We start from the raw sequence: 18,429 nt of genomic DNA, 5'->3' as shown, positions 1-18,429 counted from the left end.
CATCTTTACTAAAATCAGACGACTTTTAATCTAGTCAATATAAGAAAGTAGTGCTTTGCATACAAATAATAACATTTAGAGAAAATGTCTCAAATGATCCCTGTGGTTTGTCATATTCGCATTTTGCTTTCTGTGTTTTTTTTTTCATTGCAACTGGTTCATGCCTTTTTTGTTTTCATTGTCAGAAGCCTCTGACATTAAATTCTGTAAATTTGGCAGTTAAATGTCTCATGTGCATATCACGTGAGGGCATTTTGGTCCATTTTGTAATTACAGCGACTATTAGTGATTAAAAAGAAACACCCTCCATCTTCCTCTTCCACCTCCTCCTCTTCCTTTTTTCGGGCTACCAACCCCACCAAAATGGGGAGGAGGATGAACGAGGGTATTTTTTTTTAATCACAAATAGTCCCTGTAATTACAAAATGGACCAAAATGCCCTCACGTAAACATGAGAGATTTAACGGCCAAATTTAACAGAAGTTAGTGTCAGGGGCTTCTAACAACGAAAACGAAAAAGGCATTGACCAGTTGTAACGGAAAAAAAAAACACAGAAAAAAAAATACGAATATGATAAATCACAGGATCATTTGTGACATTTTCTCAAACATTTATTTTTATTATCAATTAATATAATGTACGTATTGTAAAGGAAACTTCGTTTTCATGTACATTGTTTAACGCTAAAACTTATCACTGGTCTATAAATAAATGCACCAAGTCAGTCCTCTCTTTCATTAAACAAACAATTAATTAATATACACATTCAAATCCAACTCGTAACACCCTCCCTTTCATTCAGGTACAAATTCATCAATAATATATATTGGATCGTCTGTCATGGCTGATGACTTTGATAGAAGTAAAAGAATGAAAGTTGATGAGAATCATTATAATAAGGTGATCAAAGGGACATTGGTTTTGATGAACAAGAACAACCACTTGATCTCAAGCATAGGTGATGAGTTTTTTGGAAGGAAAGTTTCACTTCAGCTCATCAGTGCCACTATTCTTGATTCTGAATCCACTACTGGTATGATATATATATGTATGTATTTATGTATGTTCTATTATTTCTTAGTATCTATAGTACAAAAATTAATGTGCTTGTAATTTGACTGATATTCTCTTTTGGCCGGGTACAACAACCTACATGAGTAAATGGTAGCAGCTAGCTAGTGGGTATTGGGTTAAAGTCAAAATCAAATGGACCACAATAGTTGATTAGATTCATCCCCTTTGAAAAAGATGTTTATGGTGATTTTGGTAATTCATCCTTTTAAATTGACAGCCTTTGGTAATTCATCCTTTTAAATTGACAGCCTTATATTAGAGAGTCAATGATTTACAATTCTCTAACGATTTCACCACTGCGGATTTGATTGTTTCGGATTGCTTTTAAGAGTATACGAGAACAGTACCCGCGCGTTGCGGCGGTGATGGAGGTGATGGCCGGGTGGTGATGTAATAGCGGCGGCGGTGATGGGGTGATCTACCTGACGGGTTTCGCCCTTAGCCGTACGGGCTTCGCCTTCGTATTTAAAATTTCGTCGAAAGTATTTCGAATGACCACTCTAATGAAAGAGCATAAAATTCTAAGAACAGCCATATAATATTTATAATTTATTGATGTACGGTTTTTGATATAAAAGATTTTTGAATAAATTAGAAGGTTAAAATGATATATGGAGGAGAGATAAAAAAAAATGATTAGTTGAGATTTGAGGAGAGAGAAAAGGTATTATAGTTATTTTTAGGTAAATATAGAATAGATAAAAAGGCATTTTAGGAAAGTACTTAAAATCAATATTAAAAATTTAAGTTCAATGTTGAAAATTTAAAAAAAATTTGCTTTATAATATAGTATAGATATAGAAAAAAAAAAGAATACAAAAAAGAAAATGGACGAAAACGTTTAGTTGCGGAAATATTATTGTTTTCCATTTTTATTTTTTAAAAAAACATGAAAAACAAACAACGTGATCCAATGCTAGGTTTTCAAAAGATGTTTTTCAAGAAAACAGAATATACTGTAATCCATTTTTTTTTTATAGAAAATTAAAAAACATTTCTTTTTATTGTTTTTCAACTTTTCTTTTTCTAAAATTTAACAACCTGAAATTACATTAATTCTCCCTCGGGTTCCCGTCTCCATCCTCGGTCACCCATCGGCTTCGCCCCTGTCACCCCCCGCCCCCACCTCACCACACCCCCCAATCTCTCATTTAACCAAGTATATTAAAACATGTTTTTTAATATGGAAAATGATATAACATTTTCAAGTTTTAAACACGTTTTTAAAATTTTCATTTATTTTATAAAGATTACAAACTCCTTCTATTTTTTTTAAAAAATTGAAAATGAAAAACTTAAAAAACTTTTTACACCACTAAACGCGCCTAACTAACTGCGACCTATAGTGCCTTTTAGGGATTATAAATTTACTTAAAGTAAAAGAAAAAACTTCACCTTACAAAAACAAAATTCCAATCTTTAATCTTTAATCCAGAAGCTAACAACTTAACATAAATATTTATTTGTCATAAATCCAACTGTAGTCAACTAGTCATATGGATGTTGGTAAACTGGACTATTATTTGACAAAGAGTAGTGATAAATTTTAAATCAAATTTTATTCATTTATAACAAATATACATATTATACTGTATAGTGTATAACTATATAAAATAAATATTATTGTAGATGAATAAAATTTGTTGTAGATTTATCATTTCCCTTTGATAAAAAATGGTGATATTTGCATCATTACTTTTGATGGATCTATCACCATTATGCATTAATGGTTTGTACAATCAGTAGTTTAATGTGATATATTTTATCAAATGTAATGGTCCTCGTGGTTTGCCACTTTTTGCAACGGCAGTCTCTCTCTTTAATTCTTTAAATTTATTAGGATAGATTATTGAGGAGTTTTTTTTATAAATCTTAAGTTGTATACTAGACATTTGTATAGTTTTATAGGACTAAGGTAAATTAGATGATGTATTTTATGATTTGGATAGAAGGTTGTTAAAAAAAACCCAACCCTAACCCAAAACCCCAAATTTTACACTTGATTTTGCATACCTTTGTTTGAATTTCTAAATCTGCCACTCTCCACCACCACCTTCACACCACCCGTCGCAGCTGCCACACCGCAACATCGTGCGAGTATACGTCTAATGAATTGGTCTAATGTAGAAGGGCTACTATCTATGTATTTTTATTGGTCTAATACATACTTTTTATGAAGTTTGATAGCTTAGGACAAACAATAAGTTACATAGGTATCACAAAAGTTTGATATAGTGTAATATATCTTGACAATTTAAGCTAAGGGATTGAGGGGAAAGCTAGGAAAAGAGACAAATTTGAAGAACTGGACGAGTACAGTGATCACTCCTTCAACAAAAGGTGATTCGACTTTTGAAGTGGAGTTTGAAGTGGATGATGAAATTGGGATTCCAGGGGCATTCCTGATCACCAACAGGCACCACACAGAGTTCTACCTTAAGACCCTCACATTAGAAAATGTTCCAAATTATGGTCGTGTTCATTTCATCTGCAACTCTTGGGTCTACCCGGACGTGCGTTATGACAAGAAGTATCGTGTTTTCTTCTTTAATCAGGTAAACAGTTGTAACATAAGTATTGTGCGTTATAACATCTTAAATGGAACTCTCTTTCTTAAAAATATAGAAATGGAAATTAGAATAACTTTGTTGTAACATAAATTTTGTTGTAACTAACCGCAACCTTTGTAAAGTTTTTGTTTTGCTACCGAAAAACATAAGATGTTTCGTGTATCATTTTTATTTTAAATTTTTTTTTGTAGACTTATCTTCCATGGAAGACACCAGATGGGTTACGCCGTTACAGGGAGGAAGAGTTAGAGGAGCTAAGAGGAAATGGAATAGGAAAGTGTGAAGAATGGCACAGGGTGTATGACTATGATGTCTACAATGACTTGAGCGAGCCACACAAGGGACCTGAACATGTCCGGCCTATTTTTGGAGGATCTACTGACCACCCATATCCTCGTAGGTGTAGGACAGGCAGACCTCCAACGAAGACAGGTTAGAACTACTACTAATTAGAACTACTACTATTACTACTACTACATTAGGAAGATTCATAAGATGTTTAACTGATTAAAGTTGTGTTTAACATTAAAGTTCATATGGATATAACATCTAATAAGTTCTTTTGAAACTTACATGTGAAATCAATTATTGGTACCCAATTTGTATGTAAATTCACGTCAAAAGAAAATATTAGTTTGATCTTGAAAGTCCGAATGCTTCTCATAGTATATAAGATGTACAGGTTAACTTTTTAGTCAAAATGTCCTGTGGGGAGTTATAAACTTTTGAGACAATATGATACTAGTAAAATCCATCTTGTTACCTGAATTCATTACAAAAGTATTTTCCTTGAGTGTAGACAAGTGGTATGTTTGACCTTGAAATTCAGATTTCATCTCTTACTTCTGAATATTGATACATCATTTGAAAATTAAGTTTTGTTTGATGGTTAACAGATCCCAATATGGAAAGCAGGATCTCAATTTTGAATAGCTTAGAGATCTATGTCCCCAAGGATGAAAGATTTAGTCAGCTGAAGATGGAAGATGTTTATGCGTATGGGATAAAATTAGTAAACCAAGGATTACTACCTGGTTTTAAGTCTGTAATTGACAAAATTTCAGATGAGGTAGTTGGGACACTTGAAAATGTTCTGCATCATAAGTTTGAGAGTATTTCAAGCAATAAATTTAATGAGTTTTCTTCATTTGAAGAAGTACTTCAACTCTATAAAGGAGTGCTTAAAATACCTAAATCCAATTTCTTAGAAAGCATCAGGGAGAAAATTCCAAATGAATTCTTCCGGGAACTTTTACGTTCTGATGGGGAACCCTTTTCGAAATTCCCTCTCCCCCAAGTAATCGAAGGTACTTCAATGAGTCTAGATATTTTGTTATTCCAAGTCATAATGGATTCTAATCACATCATTGTAATCTAATTTTTTGGATGATTATACAAAGTGGATGAGTCTGCATGGATGACAGATGAAGAATTTGCAAGAGAACTTTTGGCAGGAATTTGTCCTGTTGTGATCCGACAGCTTCAGGTAAATTTCATTTTCTTGGTGGATATATCCTGCATTATATGCTAAATCAGAAATGGCTAATTAGCTGGGATAAAATGGACTTTAGAAAATAAGTGTTCTGATCTACTTCTCCTGTTTGAAACTCCCAACAATTACAGATATACATTTTAGGGTTTTACGGATTCTAATTGTTCAAGTTAACAGCTTAATTACATATAACAACTTTTTTTTGTGTGTGGAATAAGTAGGGACAGTTGGTGAAGTAGAATAGAATTCTGTTAAGCTAAAGTTAAATGCGGAAATTAGTAATATCATTATCTTAAGATAAACCTTTGGTTGCAGCTTGTCAGAGCTGATTTTATGAGGTAATCAGAAGTGAAACATGAAAAACTGATTATTGCGATTCTAGAAACTTCCACAAGACAAAGTCAATGCTCGTTGATGAACATGATTGATCACTTAGCCTATTGTTACTTGCAGGAATTCCCTCCAAGTAGCAAATTAGACCCGGCAAAATTTGGAAACCAAAACAGTAAAATAACTGAGGATCACATAAAGGATCAGTTGGATGATTTTACTGTATTAGAGGTAACAATACCCCTCTGCTATTTCAAATTTATATGCGTCAAGCATGAAACGTTTATGTATATATTTTTTAATCACAGGCAATCAACAACAACAAGCTATTTATATTAGATCACCATGATCCATTGATGCCATATCTTAGAGGCATAAATGAAACTTCAACCAAGATATATGCTACGCGGACCATCCTCTACTTGCAAAAGAATGGTACATTGAAGCCTTTAGTAATCGAATTGAGTTTGCCACATCCAGATGGTGACCAAGCTGGATTTATCAGTACAGTACACACACCAGCATCGGAAGGGGCAAAAGGGAGCATTTGGCTTCTTGCGAAAGCTTATGCTAATGTAAACGACTCAGGCTACCATCAACTCATCACTCATTGGTAAGAAATCTAAAAGAATTAAATATAGCCTGACAAAAAATTGCATGATAGGAGGCAAGATGGTTGGGCAGGGCTGGTAGAGTTACAGGTCAAAATGAATGGTGTATGGGTTCAAACCAGCTAAGTTAACACATAATACATATAATCGACACAGTTTATATTTGAAATAAAAATAGTTTAATTTGCTATATAATTTACAAATTTTTATAATGATGATCTTGCTTTTCCAGAAAATAGATTTTGGATGTTTGTAGCACTAGATGTACGAGTATCTGTGGACCCATTTCCATTCAAAGGGAATTTTAATAATTCATTCGCTAAACCTTTAGGGAGAACCTATAAGAAAGTTTGGCTCTTTCATATCAAATTGGGTCGAAAGTGGCAGCTCTAGTTAGGTTTCTTATTTCTAATCTAGTAACAATGCAGGTTGCATACCCATGCTTCAATAGAGCCATTCATAATCGCAACAAATAGGCAGCTAAGCATTCTTCATCCAGTTCATAAGCTTTTGCATCCTCATTTTCGTGACACGATGAACATTAACGCCTTATCCCGCCAAACACTAATCAATGCTGGTGGACTTCTTGAGAAAACAGTTTTCCCCGACAAGTACTCCTTGGAAATGTCAAGTAACATGTACAAAAAGTGGGATTTCACTAAACAGGCACTGCCTGCAGACCTAATCGACAGGTATATTATAAGTTAAGGCATTTTGTAAATTTGATCTGCAGTAGGCTACTTGGATCTGCCTTTTTAAACCGATTATTAGTTTAATCGTTATGAGTATTCAGTTTTGGATACCGAGCTCTATTTATAAAACTGATAAGGGTCAACTGTAGAATTTATCACTTCTTTTAACCTGATTTGAGTGATCTTTACTTTGATTTTACAAATTTCATCATTAATCTTTATATTTCTAGAATTATAAGAATTTGCAAAACCCGCAAATATCTAAGTATCTTTTCAAATGTTATTTTCTTTTATCAGAGGAATGGCTGTGGAAGACTTGGACTCTCCATATGGGGTTCGTCTTCTTATTGAAGATTACCCTTTTGCGGTTGATGGGCTTAAGATATGGTCTGCCATAAAAATGTGGGTTCAGAATTATATTTTTGTCTACTATAAGAATGATGAAGAAATTCAGAAAGACATTGAACTCAAAAGCTGGTGGGAAGAGGTCCGAAACAAGGGGCATGGTGATAAGAAGGATCAGCCGTGGTGGCCCAAAATGCACACACGGGAGGATCTAATAGAGTCGTGCACCATCATTGTATGGGTGGCTTCTGCACTCCATGCAGCCGTGAATTTCGGGCAGTACCCTTATGCAGGGTACATGCCTAACAGACCCTCAATAACCCGAAGGCTATTACCCAAACCAGGGACTGCAGATTATGATGAACTGGAGAAAGAACCTGAAAAGGCATTTTTGAAAACAGTGACTGCACAGCTTCAAAGTATTCTTGGGATATCGTTGATTGAGGTGTTGTCTAGGCATTCTGCTGATGAGGTGTATCTAGGGGAAAGAGATACACCTGAATGGACCACGGATAAAGAAGCGTTGGAAGCATTTGCTAACTTTGGGGCGGATTTGAGAATGATTGAAGGGATGATCGAGGAGATGAATCTGGATAAAAGGTTGAAGAACAGGACTGGACCTGCTCAAATGCCCTATACTTTGTTGTGTCCTACCAGTGAAATTGGTCTTACAGGTCGTGGTATTCCGAACAGTGTCTCTATATGAATGGGTTATAGATGTCTTTTATGACTAGTATTGCATTCGGTTTGATAGCACTTTTATGTTTTCTTTCAAGTGTCGTGCAAGCATTATGTCAATTTGTTTGCTGAAGGTTTAGGTGCAAATCATATGTTTTCAAAAGGAAAATGATGTGGCAGCACATAGTATGTAATATTATACAATAATATATAGTCTGAATACGAGATTGTATTACCATTATATAATTGGCCAGTTTGTGTCACAAGCTCTCTTTGTTAGTGAATATTACTTCTACTCGCTTTGTTACAAAATGAGGCACAAACTTAACAAGCAACACTTGGATTAAGCATATTTTCTGTTGAATTTGTTCAATATTCAAACAAACTCTATGATTTATTTGAATCGTCCCTATGAACTCCAGAAAACGCAAAAAATACTAAACCACGAAAACTGCTATATTAGGCAGGTATAAATCTAATAAAATTACAGACCTCAGAACTACTAGCTCCAATCCAAGCCTAAAAAGCTTTAATCAAGTTGCGCAACTTTCAAGAGTTGTGATTTTTTTTTTAAAATGACATTCTAATCTATTACTACTCCTAAATTACACACATGCCTGGGATGAAACCCATGACTCGCGAAAAATTTAACTTCATACATTATTTGTTTTCAATTTGTTGATCTTCGTTTTACAGGTGTCACCTTAATTTCCCTTAATAAGTACGTACTTCAAGTCTTCACCGCAAAGATAAAAGGAAAACAAGGCCAAATGATTCAGAGCTAGTCTTCATTCTTTCATTTGAAATGAAAAATAAATGTTGGAAAGTAATTCCTTCCAATGAGTACAAGACCCGAGAGAACGCATTCAATATACGGGATCTGACAACTTCTATTCCAAGTGAAATGATAGAACATCAAAATACTAAAAAGCCAGCTGAAAACCTACATTAATTCAACAGTCATAATATGTGCAATATTTGTTAAATGACCAAGATAATCTTGGTGGCCGAATTACATCGTCAAGAATCATGCCCTTAGCTACCTTCACCAAGATTTAAACCTGCACATTGTAGTAGCACTTCCTGCAAGATATCCCAGATCCAAACTTAAAATTGCAACAAAATAAAGAAAATCAAGATATATACTTAATATGACAATTGAACAAAGTGATCATAAATTCACCCTTTTTTATCAGGCATAAGTTAGGGGTCCTGTTTGCTCAAGGAATTTTATTACGAGTACACATAAAATGCATGCTAAATGACTTTTATATCCTTCACTTAAAAAACTAGATATTTCGATACCACCCCTCCCCTTCACAACCCTTATTCCATTCTTAATTTCCATATTTACACTTTCTATGCCATCATCATTAATCGAAAAATTTTGTTTAGCAGATGTAAATTACCAACTATGTACTTGAAGATTCCATATAAATATTTATTGATTTCACGATTTCTTAAGCTATGTAATCACCTAGTTTGAGTTTTTATATAATTCTTGCATATTAAATATTATTCTTTTATGAATGATTTTATTTATTTATATATAAGCTTAAATTATTAATCATTTGCTCGAATGAGCTTACTAGCAGAAAAGTTAAATGTTTTTATTTTATTGATATTTCTTGATAGGCTACATAGTTTGTCTTGCTTTTAAAAATTGATTGATTTAATTGTGATTTTCAATTATTTTCTCTCTTGTTTTCTGTACCTTTGTTTGCAGCAATGCCATCACCTCAAAGATGAGTTACTGTAATATGTATTATGTATATACAATGTGTACTTAAGATGCTATCCATTTGAAAAGCCATTGGGTAATATATATAATTAAATACGAAAATAAAGGTAACGTGTATAAGTGAGAGGGGGTTTAGTAAAATTATATATAAAAGAAAGTAAAATATGTTAGGGACATTAAAGTCATTTAGGAAATTGTTCAGTGTGCACATCAATTGTTTCCTAGAACAAATCGGTTCCCATAAGTTAGTTGTTGCTTGTTACCATGTGTTTGTCTGGCTGAGGAAAAAAATTTGCAGCATTTTCATTTTATGGTAAGATTACAAGACCTCGGGTCCACAAATATATAATTAGGGATTGCTGAACATTGCCCTAAGGAATTATGTATGGAATGTAATCATTTAATAAACACCTAGTGATATATTTATAAATAATCTAAACATAATTATATGGAAAGCATCGATTCATAAGAAAATGTTGATGTTTAATTAATTATTATCACTTTCTATAGATACGGAAGTTATCAATTGACCTAAGGGCATTGTTTAAAAAATCCCATATAAATGTCATTTCTATCTATACCATATTTTTAAGAGGGGCAAAGTCAACAGGGGGAGCTAGTCCATAAAAAAGAGTATATGTTAAATGTATATAAGTATAGAGCAATACATATAAAATAAGACCTTGTTGACCAGATGGAACAATGAAGAGCACAACCAACTGAAGAGCCAATTATAGTGTTAGACTATTTAGATGATGCCAAGCAAAAATATAACCTAAAAGTTAATGCCAAATAGACTAGCAAAGAGCAGTTTTGAAATTGATTAAAGAATACCTGATAATCGGTCTTCTGTTTTTCTTGAAGTTTGCTTGCTTGACTCAATGCAGTTTGACCCAATAACTGGTCGTGCACAACCTAAAAATTATATTTAAAATGCATTTTACAGAGTTTCAATTATTAAAAAAATATTAAAAAAATAGATGTTGCTAAATGAACCAAGTGTCCAAGTGTTTGTGCATATGGTAGTATGTGCTAATTTTAGATCCAGCTTGACCAATCGGCCAAGGCAGCGAATTCGTAGGGCGAGCCACTTTGAGTGAGATATGTTAGATCAACAGCTTTGATGAAACCTTAATGGCTTTTGTTTCTTCCAATATTAAATATATTGAGTATCGACTGATTATTTAGCTAATGGGAGAACTGAAGAATCAGATGCAAAAGCGGACACTTAACAATCATAAATAATTGAGTTGTGTGGAATGTGAAGATCTAAATAAACTGCAGGGCTAAAGACTTTGTGTACTATGCTATCTTAATCCTGATCAGATTTACTATTGAAATTCCAAGCTGTTTAATAATAAATTGTCGATATGATACAGGTTACGTAAAGGTAGGTGATAATTCCAACCCATCTATTAATAAATTATGTAATTTTAAAAATCTTGTATCTTTAAGGGTAGAACACATAAAATTAATCTAAAACATACCAGGTTAGAACTAGCCCAAAAAGGTATTTTTCATGCATAAAATCTCCTAAATATCCTTTCATTTTCGGTTATTATTAAAACGTAAAAAAAAAAAAAAAAATTGTCCCATCATAGTTCAAACCAATTCTCCAAAAATTTAACTTTTTAAACACGTTTTCACTTTCATTTTTTTTTTGAGGGCGGCCCAGGTATATGGACCATACCCCAAAGTTACTCATTTTGACAGAACCTGTTTAGACCAGTTACTAACCTGCCCATTTCCCAACTCTAACACCAACCAGATTGCAGGAAGGGATAAATAAAAAAATAATAATAATTTTTACCAGCAGCAGCTTCTCCTGTGAGGTTTGATGCAAGAATTCACTAGCTCTCTCTTTTTCCTGGTTCATCTGGCATTGGGCCTAAAACAGAAAAAAGATAACCGTATGCATTCTAACAGATGGATAATGTGCGAAAATGGCATTAACAATATACACAAATGCATTTCCACAAAAAGATATAACCTTCACAATGATTTCCATAGGTGAAAAACGCAAAAGCCAATTTGCAAACATGAGGTTGTAGTAATTTGCCGCGCTTTCTATCACAGCTGTCTCAAAGCTCACATAATAGTGCATCTTCCCACTCCCAATTTCAACAAAGAAGGTTGAAACATTCTTTAGAACATCCCTGTAAACACCTTTTGCAGCTCTCTCCTCCTCAGTCTGTAATCAATATAGATAATCCTCTAAGCAACAACATAGTACAATCATCGGAGGTGGTAACTTTGACCTAATTATTATACAATGATCGACATGGGTAATGTTTTTATCTCAAAGGGGCCAAATCAAAGATGAATTAGATACATGGCAAAGGGGCCAAATTGGTAAGTCTTTCTTTTAACTATACAATCTCCTAAATCAATTTATATAAAAGTTTATATAACTATTGACACGATATACTTTTGGTGATCATAGACATATTTTAAGGAAGCACAAAATGTAGTTGACAAGTCAACCCAACTCGACCTGGCCTGTTTTCACCTACGATAAATGATGACACATCTAGACACCAATGCAAGGCCTGAGCTATACGCAAACATTTGTTAACCAAATTACCAGACCCATCCTTCCTGACACCTCTTTCATTTGATATAGTTTTTGAACATACTAGAAAAACTGCAGCTTCAAGAATCTCGTGATACAATTTGCGGAACACCTGACACATTTCAAAGAGAAAAAGCACCTTATGGAGAGAAACATAGGATTGTGAGATGAAAAGAATGGAACTCCCAAAAAGTAAGTAATCGTTACAGCTTTAATAACGAATATAAGCTTACCATATCATGGAAGCAAAGAACGGAGATATCATTAAGAGAAGAAGCCTTCCTATCCTCAACAAAGTGACGGTCAAGGTACAGGAAGAAACCTCCAAGACATTTTGCCATGACTTTGTACTTTGCCCACATGTTGCATAGTTCATCTAGCACAAAGATATGTCTTTTATCTTTGAGAGCTGGCAAGACCTGAGTTCATCGTGTTGAAAAATATAGACAACCAAGGAAAAACGTTGATCAGTTTTATTGCAAAAATCATATGCTATGAGCAAAAATGAAACTATGTATAAAAACTATTGGAAATTTTTTTACTATTGGCTACTCAAGCAGCAATTTCTTCAGAACATGTTAAAGTCTATTATGCTAAGTCTTATAGATAAGATTCAATAGCATGGCATTACGCAAGGATCAATTCATTGGCATATATATATGCATCAAAATGGTATCTCTAACTAACGTGGTAGTTTGCCTGGCATTAACATTAAATTGCATCTCTAATTAACCTCAAAATTATGATTAAAAAACATGCTTCTCCCATAAAAGAGGTGATGCGTTGAGTATAAATCTGAAAGAATTGTTCTTTGTTTCCATGAAACACAGAGAGAGTTGAATTTATCATTATCCAATGAGGCTTTAAAAGCCGATAATCAACTTGCTCATGGTTCTATTCACTACATATATCAACTAACAACAATGATACTCGATCCTGCCATGGGTGGAGTATGGGGAATTCATGTATGAAACATCTTTATTAATCATCATCTTTGATTTCAACCAAGTAACATTTATGCATAATTTCAGCTTGTCATGTAATAACTATTTTACAAAAATGCAAATTATGCATAATGCCTGATGAAACAAAGTATGGCTAAGTAATACTCCAAGTAAATCCTAAGTGTGTTTACATATATTAAGCATTGCCTGAATGGAAAAAGTATGGCTAAGTAATACTCCTAAGCAAGTCTTAAGCGTGTTTACATATGTAAGAATTGAAAGAAATGTAAAAAGCGAGAAATTCCCATACTGGGTCGTATAATGCAACCAATTAAGCTCAGCAGATCATAATACGTAGCAGATGTATATACTTATGAAATATTTAGGTCTCACCCTTGAGGTAATGCTCTCTTCCAAAGCTCTCTTGAACATCTCATAGAGCTCTGCAGAGTACTGACTAGGAGGAGGTTGAACGCACATGTCATACACGCAGCTGCCATGAGTAAAGGATATAAACACAATCCCATGTCGTCAGCACACTAATATATGAATCTCAACTTCCGTGCATTAATCAAATCTCTAAAGTTGAAAGTAAGATCAAGCCAAATGAATCTAAGAAATCTACGAATACCTATATATAGCACTAAACTACAAAAATGCAAATATATAAGACTAAGAAAATTTTGTTTGATTTCGTAGGATATAATAATAACAATATAATAAAGATAATAATATATAAAGGATACTCGTAGAGTTTCATGTAATCTTCACAAGTGAACAATGCACTAGTTGGATATCCATCCAGTATCATCATAGCCTTGGCAATGCCTTGTTTCAATAGACCGAAGCCTTCTTCCAACGTCAATTTTTTCTTCATCTTACATCCACAAATACAGCACAGTTATTAAGAAAAAAAAAATTATTTACCAACTGATATAAGGTTGCTGGTCCTTTTCAGTTAGGGGTGTTCACGGTTTGGTTTTTACCCGGTTAAACTGTAAACCGAACCGTTTAAAAAACCGAAAAAAACCAAACCGTTTTTTAATTTGGTTTTGGGTTTGGTTTGTAACCAAAACCGAATTATATATTCGGATTTTGGTTTGGTTATGGGTAAAAGATAATGAATTTGGTTAAACCGAAAAAACCGAATAACTTATATTACTATTATGTATTATTAAAAATATTTAATTCGTATTTTTTTTTATGGAAAATTATTAATGTATTTTTTACTTTATATGTCTATTTGTTTATCATATTAACTTTTTTTATGAAATTAGATAAATTCAATTTTGATGAATAATTTTTAATAATGATGACAAACAAGAGTTTAGTTGTTTCACTTATGTTATTTGTTTATCCATATGGTTTAAATTTACTACTTTGATAAAAATTGAAATTATGAACATATTTGGTTTTTTCGGTTTTAAACCGAAACCGAACCGAATTCTAATTTGGTTTTCGGTTTGGTTTTTCTATTTCGAATTAGGTTTTGGTTCGGTTTTGGTTTTGAAAAATGAAAATAAAAAAACCGAAAAACCCGAACCAAATAGACCAAATAACCGAACCGATGAACACCCCTATTTTCAGTCATTCTACTTGATGACACATAGCTAATTAAGGATACTTAGTTATAAACTTCAAACTTATCTATAACATAACTAAAAGTGGGAGTTGGGGGTACACTTGGCACCCCTAATCCCCTCTTTTAGCCTAATCCTCCATCCTTATTAATTCTCTATATTTTTAATATTAATCTAAATTAATTTACACTTTTTGGTTTTCCATCACCAATTTACACTTTAACCCCAATCTAAAACAATTAATTTACACTTTTTGGTTTTCCATCAACAATTTACACTTTAATCCAATTTAAAAATAATTAATTATACTTTTTGGTTTTCCATCGCCAATTTACACTTAAAAATAATTAATTTACACTCTTTCTGTTTTCCATCACCAATTTACAATTTCACCGAATTTAAAAATAATTAATTTACTTTTCGTTTTTATTGATAATCTATAATATAACTCACGTACGACAAAAAAAAAAAGCTACGATCAACTATAAAAGGGTTTTGGTTTTTATATACTTTGCACATAATTAATCATTATTATTATTTTTTAACATTGAATTCTTATGTTATTTTTATTATTATTTCTTTTAATTTAATTTGTTGTCCATTATAGGTTCGTTATGGCTTTTTCTTCAACAACAAAAAATATGACCACATTAGTTCATCTTGAAGATCTTAAGCCAACACATGTTAAAAATTCATTTAAGACTCCATGTTGTACATGTATGGACTGTTTCGGAGTGGAACAACCCGAAGAAAATCAAAACGTACGAGATGGTCTTTGTTGATGAATTGGTATGTATTTTCAAATTATATAGTTTACAGTTTTAGAATATAAGAAACTGTAAATTTTTTATTTAGCTAAAGTTGGAAAAAAAAAAAAGGGTAAACTGGAATCAATATTCATATGGAGTTAATTTTCGTATGTTTCTTCTTTAACTTTCGTATTGATTAAGTTGTGATATATGACTTAAGTAATCTAAATATTACATATTAAATTTTGTATTTGTAACCTATATTAACTCTTAGGATTTACGATTATATCTTTCTATAACCTTTGTGAATGGGCGGAAAATTTTAGGAGTATTTTGACCGACGGAGTAGCTACTTAGCTAGCAAATTTCTAATTTGATTTCGGCATATCTATTTAATATATTTGAATTCCAATTTTTTTAACTTTGATTAATAAATTTTGAGACTAACCGTCCATTGGACGGGCCTCAACACTAATAAGTTATAAATAAAGGGTTTCCCAAACATGTGTCCAAATGAGCCCACAAGGCACTATGAAAATTTTCATCCTAAAATGGTAAATTATATTTTGATTAGAGTTCATAAAATGTATTTATCTTTATAGAAAGTTCTAGGGCGCGTTTGGTTGCGGAAAACACCCCTTGTTTTCCATTTTTGTTTTTCAAGAAAACATGGAAAACAAAAAACGCTTTCTAATCATAATTTTCTAAGAATGTTTTCCAAAAAACAAAAAACAGTGTTTTCCACTTTTCAATAGAAAAGTTGAAAACATCTTTTCCTTGTTTTCCATTTTCTATTTCCATTTTCTATTTCCTCCCTCCTCCTCGCCTCACATCTCTAACATGTTTTTTAGTTTTCTAATTAAAACACGTTTTCAAAATTTTTATTTGTTTTCTAGAAAATAAAAATTCTTTTCATTTTCTGAAAAATTAGAAATGAAAAATTAGAAAACATTTTTTACAACCAAATGGGGCACTAGCTTCTTTAATGTTCTTAAACATGTGCTTTGTAGGCAAATGTTAAAAATAAAAAATAATAATAATAATAACCCAAACAAAAAAAGAGTAAACCAAAGCCAAAGCCAAACCCAAATAAGATAATGAGCCATTAACGCCCCTCAAGTATTATTTCAAAAACGGAGCACCACCAACCAAAAAGATCAAACATATGCGAATAAATTACAGGGTTTTAGAAAATAAATAAGCAACATATACTTAATTTGAGTACAGAGCATTATTTTTCATGTTATAAGTTAACAATTAAAAAAAAAAAAAAAAAGAGAATGAAATAAAGAAAGGGGGAGGGTTACTTTTTCGTACGCTAGACAGAGATAGAGAAGAGTGGTGTTGTGTTGTGTGGCAGTCTCCTCAACGATGATTGACGCTATTAATATTTGGAGTTGTTGCTATGTGCACTTGGCAATTACCAAACACAAGCATTTCTAGCCGAGCAATACTATCGTGATAAAAAGTTTTAAAAAAATTAGGGCAAATTAGTATATATACTAAAACCCCTGCAGCGGGTTTCGTGCCAGTTTTTTTTTGTTATTTACTACTTTCGTTTCCGTATCATATATATTATACGTACAGAAAAAAATAACAAGAACTTACCTTGGTCAGTTGGCTAAAGGATGTCTTTGACTTTGAAGTCATCGGTTCGAAACATGTTGCTGCTGCTCTTAACCTCCATCTGTTTCCTCCTGTTCCATTCCTTCTCAATTCTAGGGTATTCATCAAACCGGATCACACCGGGCTATTTAGATTGGTTTGGTCGGATTGAGTTGTTAAAGCCTGATCTGACGTTTTAATTTTTGAAAAACCGGGTTCTTTGGCCCGGTTACAGTTTGAGCAAAATGTAAACCGTCAAAAACCGGACCGGACCAATATGTATATATAATATATTTACTTCACATATTTATCAACTTTTATCGAAGATATTCTACTTACATATTTTAATATTATGCGTAATATATTATCAGGTATTGGTAGACAATTATAAGATATTCTAATAAACATTTATTTATATTATATAAATATACTTTTTCTTTCATTCTTTCCTATTTTTAGTTTATCCTTTTTATTTTTTTCATCATCATTACTCCACTATTTTCCACTCAAAGATCAAAATTATAAGACTCGAGTCCTTCATCACCTTTAATATTTCATATTTTGTGAGTATAAAACACAATATAATTGTAACGTTATTAGTGTTTTTATTAATAATATTAAGATCACAGTGTTCGTGATATTTATTTGAGTAATAAAAGAAAGAAAAAAATATATATACGGAATATATATGCATAAAATAATTTGGGGGATTAAAATGAAAAAAAAAAATCACGAAACTGTTGAACCGGTCAAACCGGACCGGCTTACATGGTTTGGTTTGGTCCGGTTTGACAACACACTTGGTCCGGTTTGGTTTGAAATAAGTTGAAACCGCGAATCCTGGTTTGGTTTGAGATTTAGTCAAAACCGGACCAAACCGGACCACGAACATCCCTACTCAATTCTTTTGATGAAAAACTTTGCATCTGGAGACACATCAGTCTTACCTCTAAAAGAAAGTCCAATTTCTCTTAGTTCAGGGCTTTGACTGATGTATTCGGCCTTTCATCTGTGAAGTTCCCATCTCTGAAGAGTTTAACATGAAACATGGAATGGTTCTCATGATTTTCTGCCAGATGGATCTCAGCACTTTGAATTGTTCTGACATCAGCTCTGAAGTTTAGTAGGTACTCATACCTTTCTTTTGTCTGTGCCCTTTTTATCGTCTCATCAGTTTCCCTTGACAATCTTTTCTGCTCAGCAGCTTCTTGTGTTCTTGCTTTGCGTATTCTTTCAGACGTGTTCAAGGGAATGAATGTGCTAAGATCTGCATCTGGTAGCTTTTGTTTGTCTGGCTAGTGCCTTGGGTAAGCCCTTTATTTTCCTTCTGTATTCATTTTCCAGGGCAGTGGCATTTTTCCTCACTTGCTTCTGGAGTTCCATCAGTTCTTGTTTTCTCTGGGCAAGGAGATCCAGTATGCTCACACCATAAATCTCTGAATCAT

The 18,429-nt window shown here is 32.9% G+C and overlaps 2 protein-coding genes across 3 annotated transcripts; one reads left to right on the top strand and one right to left on the bottom strand.

The window, feature by feature from the left end:
- The first annotated feature begins 733 nt into the window (after positions 1-733).
- On the top strand, positions 734-8,034 carry LOC122602264 (probable linoleate 9S-lipoxygenase 5). The gene is made up of 9 exons (XM_043774972.1): positions 734-1,034; positions 3,335-3,630; positions 3,837-4,077; positions 4,542-4,952; positions 5,046-5,131; positions 5,591-5,698; positions 5,776-6,080; positions 6,507-6,770; positions 7,068-8,034. The coding sequence occupies exons 1-9, from the start codon at positions 842-844 to the stop codon at positions 7,819-7,821; spliced, it is 2,658 nt and encodes an 885-aa protein (XP_043630907.1). The 5' UTR covers positions 734-841; the 3' UTR covers positions 7,822-8,034.
- Positions 8,035-8,562: 528 nt separating this feature from the next.
- LOC122599965 (cullin-1-like) lies at positions 8,563-17,044 on the bottom strand. 2 transcript variants are annotated; one of them, XM_043772586.1, is made up of 9 exons: positions 16,988-17,044; positions 13,797-13,927; positions 13,444-13,543; positions 12,340-12,525; positions 12,171-12,218; positions 11,525-11,725; positions 11,345-11,422; positions 10,369-10,449; positions 8,563-8,876 (listed from the first exon to the last, which is right to left on the bottom strand). In XM_043772586.1, the coding sequence occupies exons 1-9, from the start codon at positions 17,027-17,029 to the stop codon at positions 8,829-8,831; spliced, it is 915 nt and encodes a 304-aa protein (XP_043628521.1). In that variant the 5' UTR covers positions 17,030-17,044; the 3' UTR covers positions 8,563-8,828. The 2 variants fall into 2 exon arrangements, with proteins under 2 accessions (XP_043628521.1, XP_043628522.1); XM_043772587.1 differs by lacking the exon at positions 16,988-17,044 and adding an exon at positions 16,687-16,854.
- Between the last annotated feature and the right edge of the window lie 1,385 nt (positions 17,045-18,429).

This window comes from Erigeron canadensis, chromosome 5 (assembly GCF_010389155.1).
Source record: "Erigeron canadensis isolate Cc75 chromosome 5, C_canadensis_v1, whole genome shotgun sequence".
In the NCBI taxonomy this organism is placed as follows: domain Eukaryota; kingdom Viridiplantae; phylum Streptophyta; class Magnoliopsida; order Asterales; family Asteraceae; genus Erigeron; species Erigeron canadensis.
This window is presented reverse-complemented; position numbering and strand designations above follow the sequence as displayed.

Coding starts and splice junctions, on each gene's coding strand:
- LOC122602264 (XM_043774972.1), top strand. CDS start 842: ATGGCTGATGACTTTGATAGAAGTAAAAGAATGAAAGTTGATGAGAAT. Junction 1,035..3,334: donor TGATTCTGAATCCACTACTG/GTATGATATATA, acceptor TGACAATTTAAG/CTAAGGGATTGAGGGGAAAG. Junction 6,081..6,506: donor CATCAACTCATCACTCATTG/GTAAGAAATCTA, acceptor GTAACAATGCAG/GTTGCATACCCATGCTTCAA.
- LOC122599965 (XM_043772586.1), bottom strand. CDS start 17,029: ATGACTTCAAAGTCAAAGACATCCTTTAGCCAACTGACCAAG. Junction 11,726..12,170: donor TTGAAGCTGCAGTTTTTCTA/GTATGTTCAAAA, acceptor TATTGATTACAG/ACTGAGGAGGAGAGAGCTGC. Junction 11,423..11,524: donor CTATGGAAATCATTGTGAAG/GTTATATCTTTT, acceptor TTTCTGTTTTAG/GCCCAATGCCAGATGAACCA.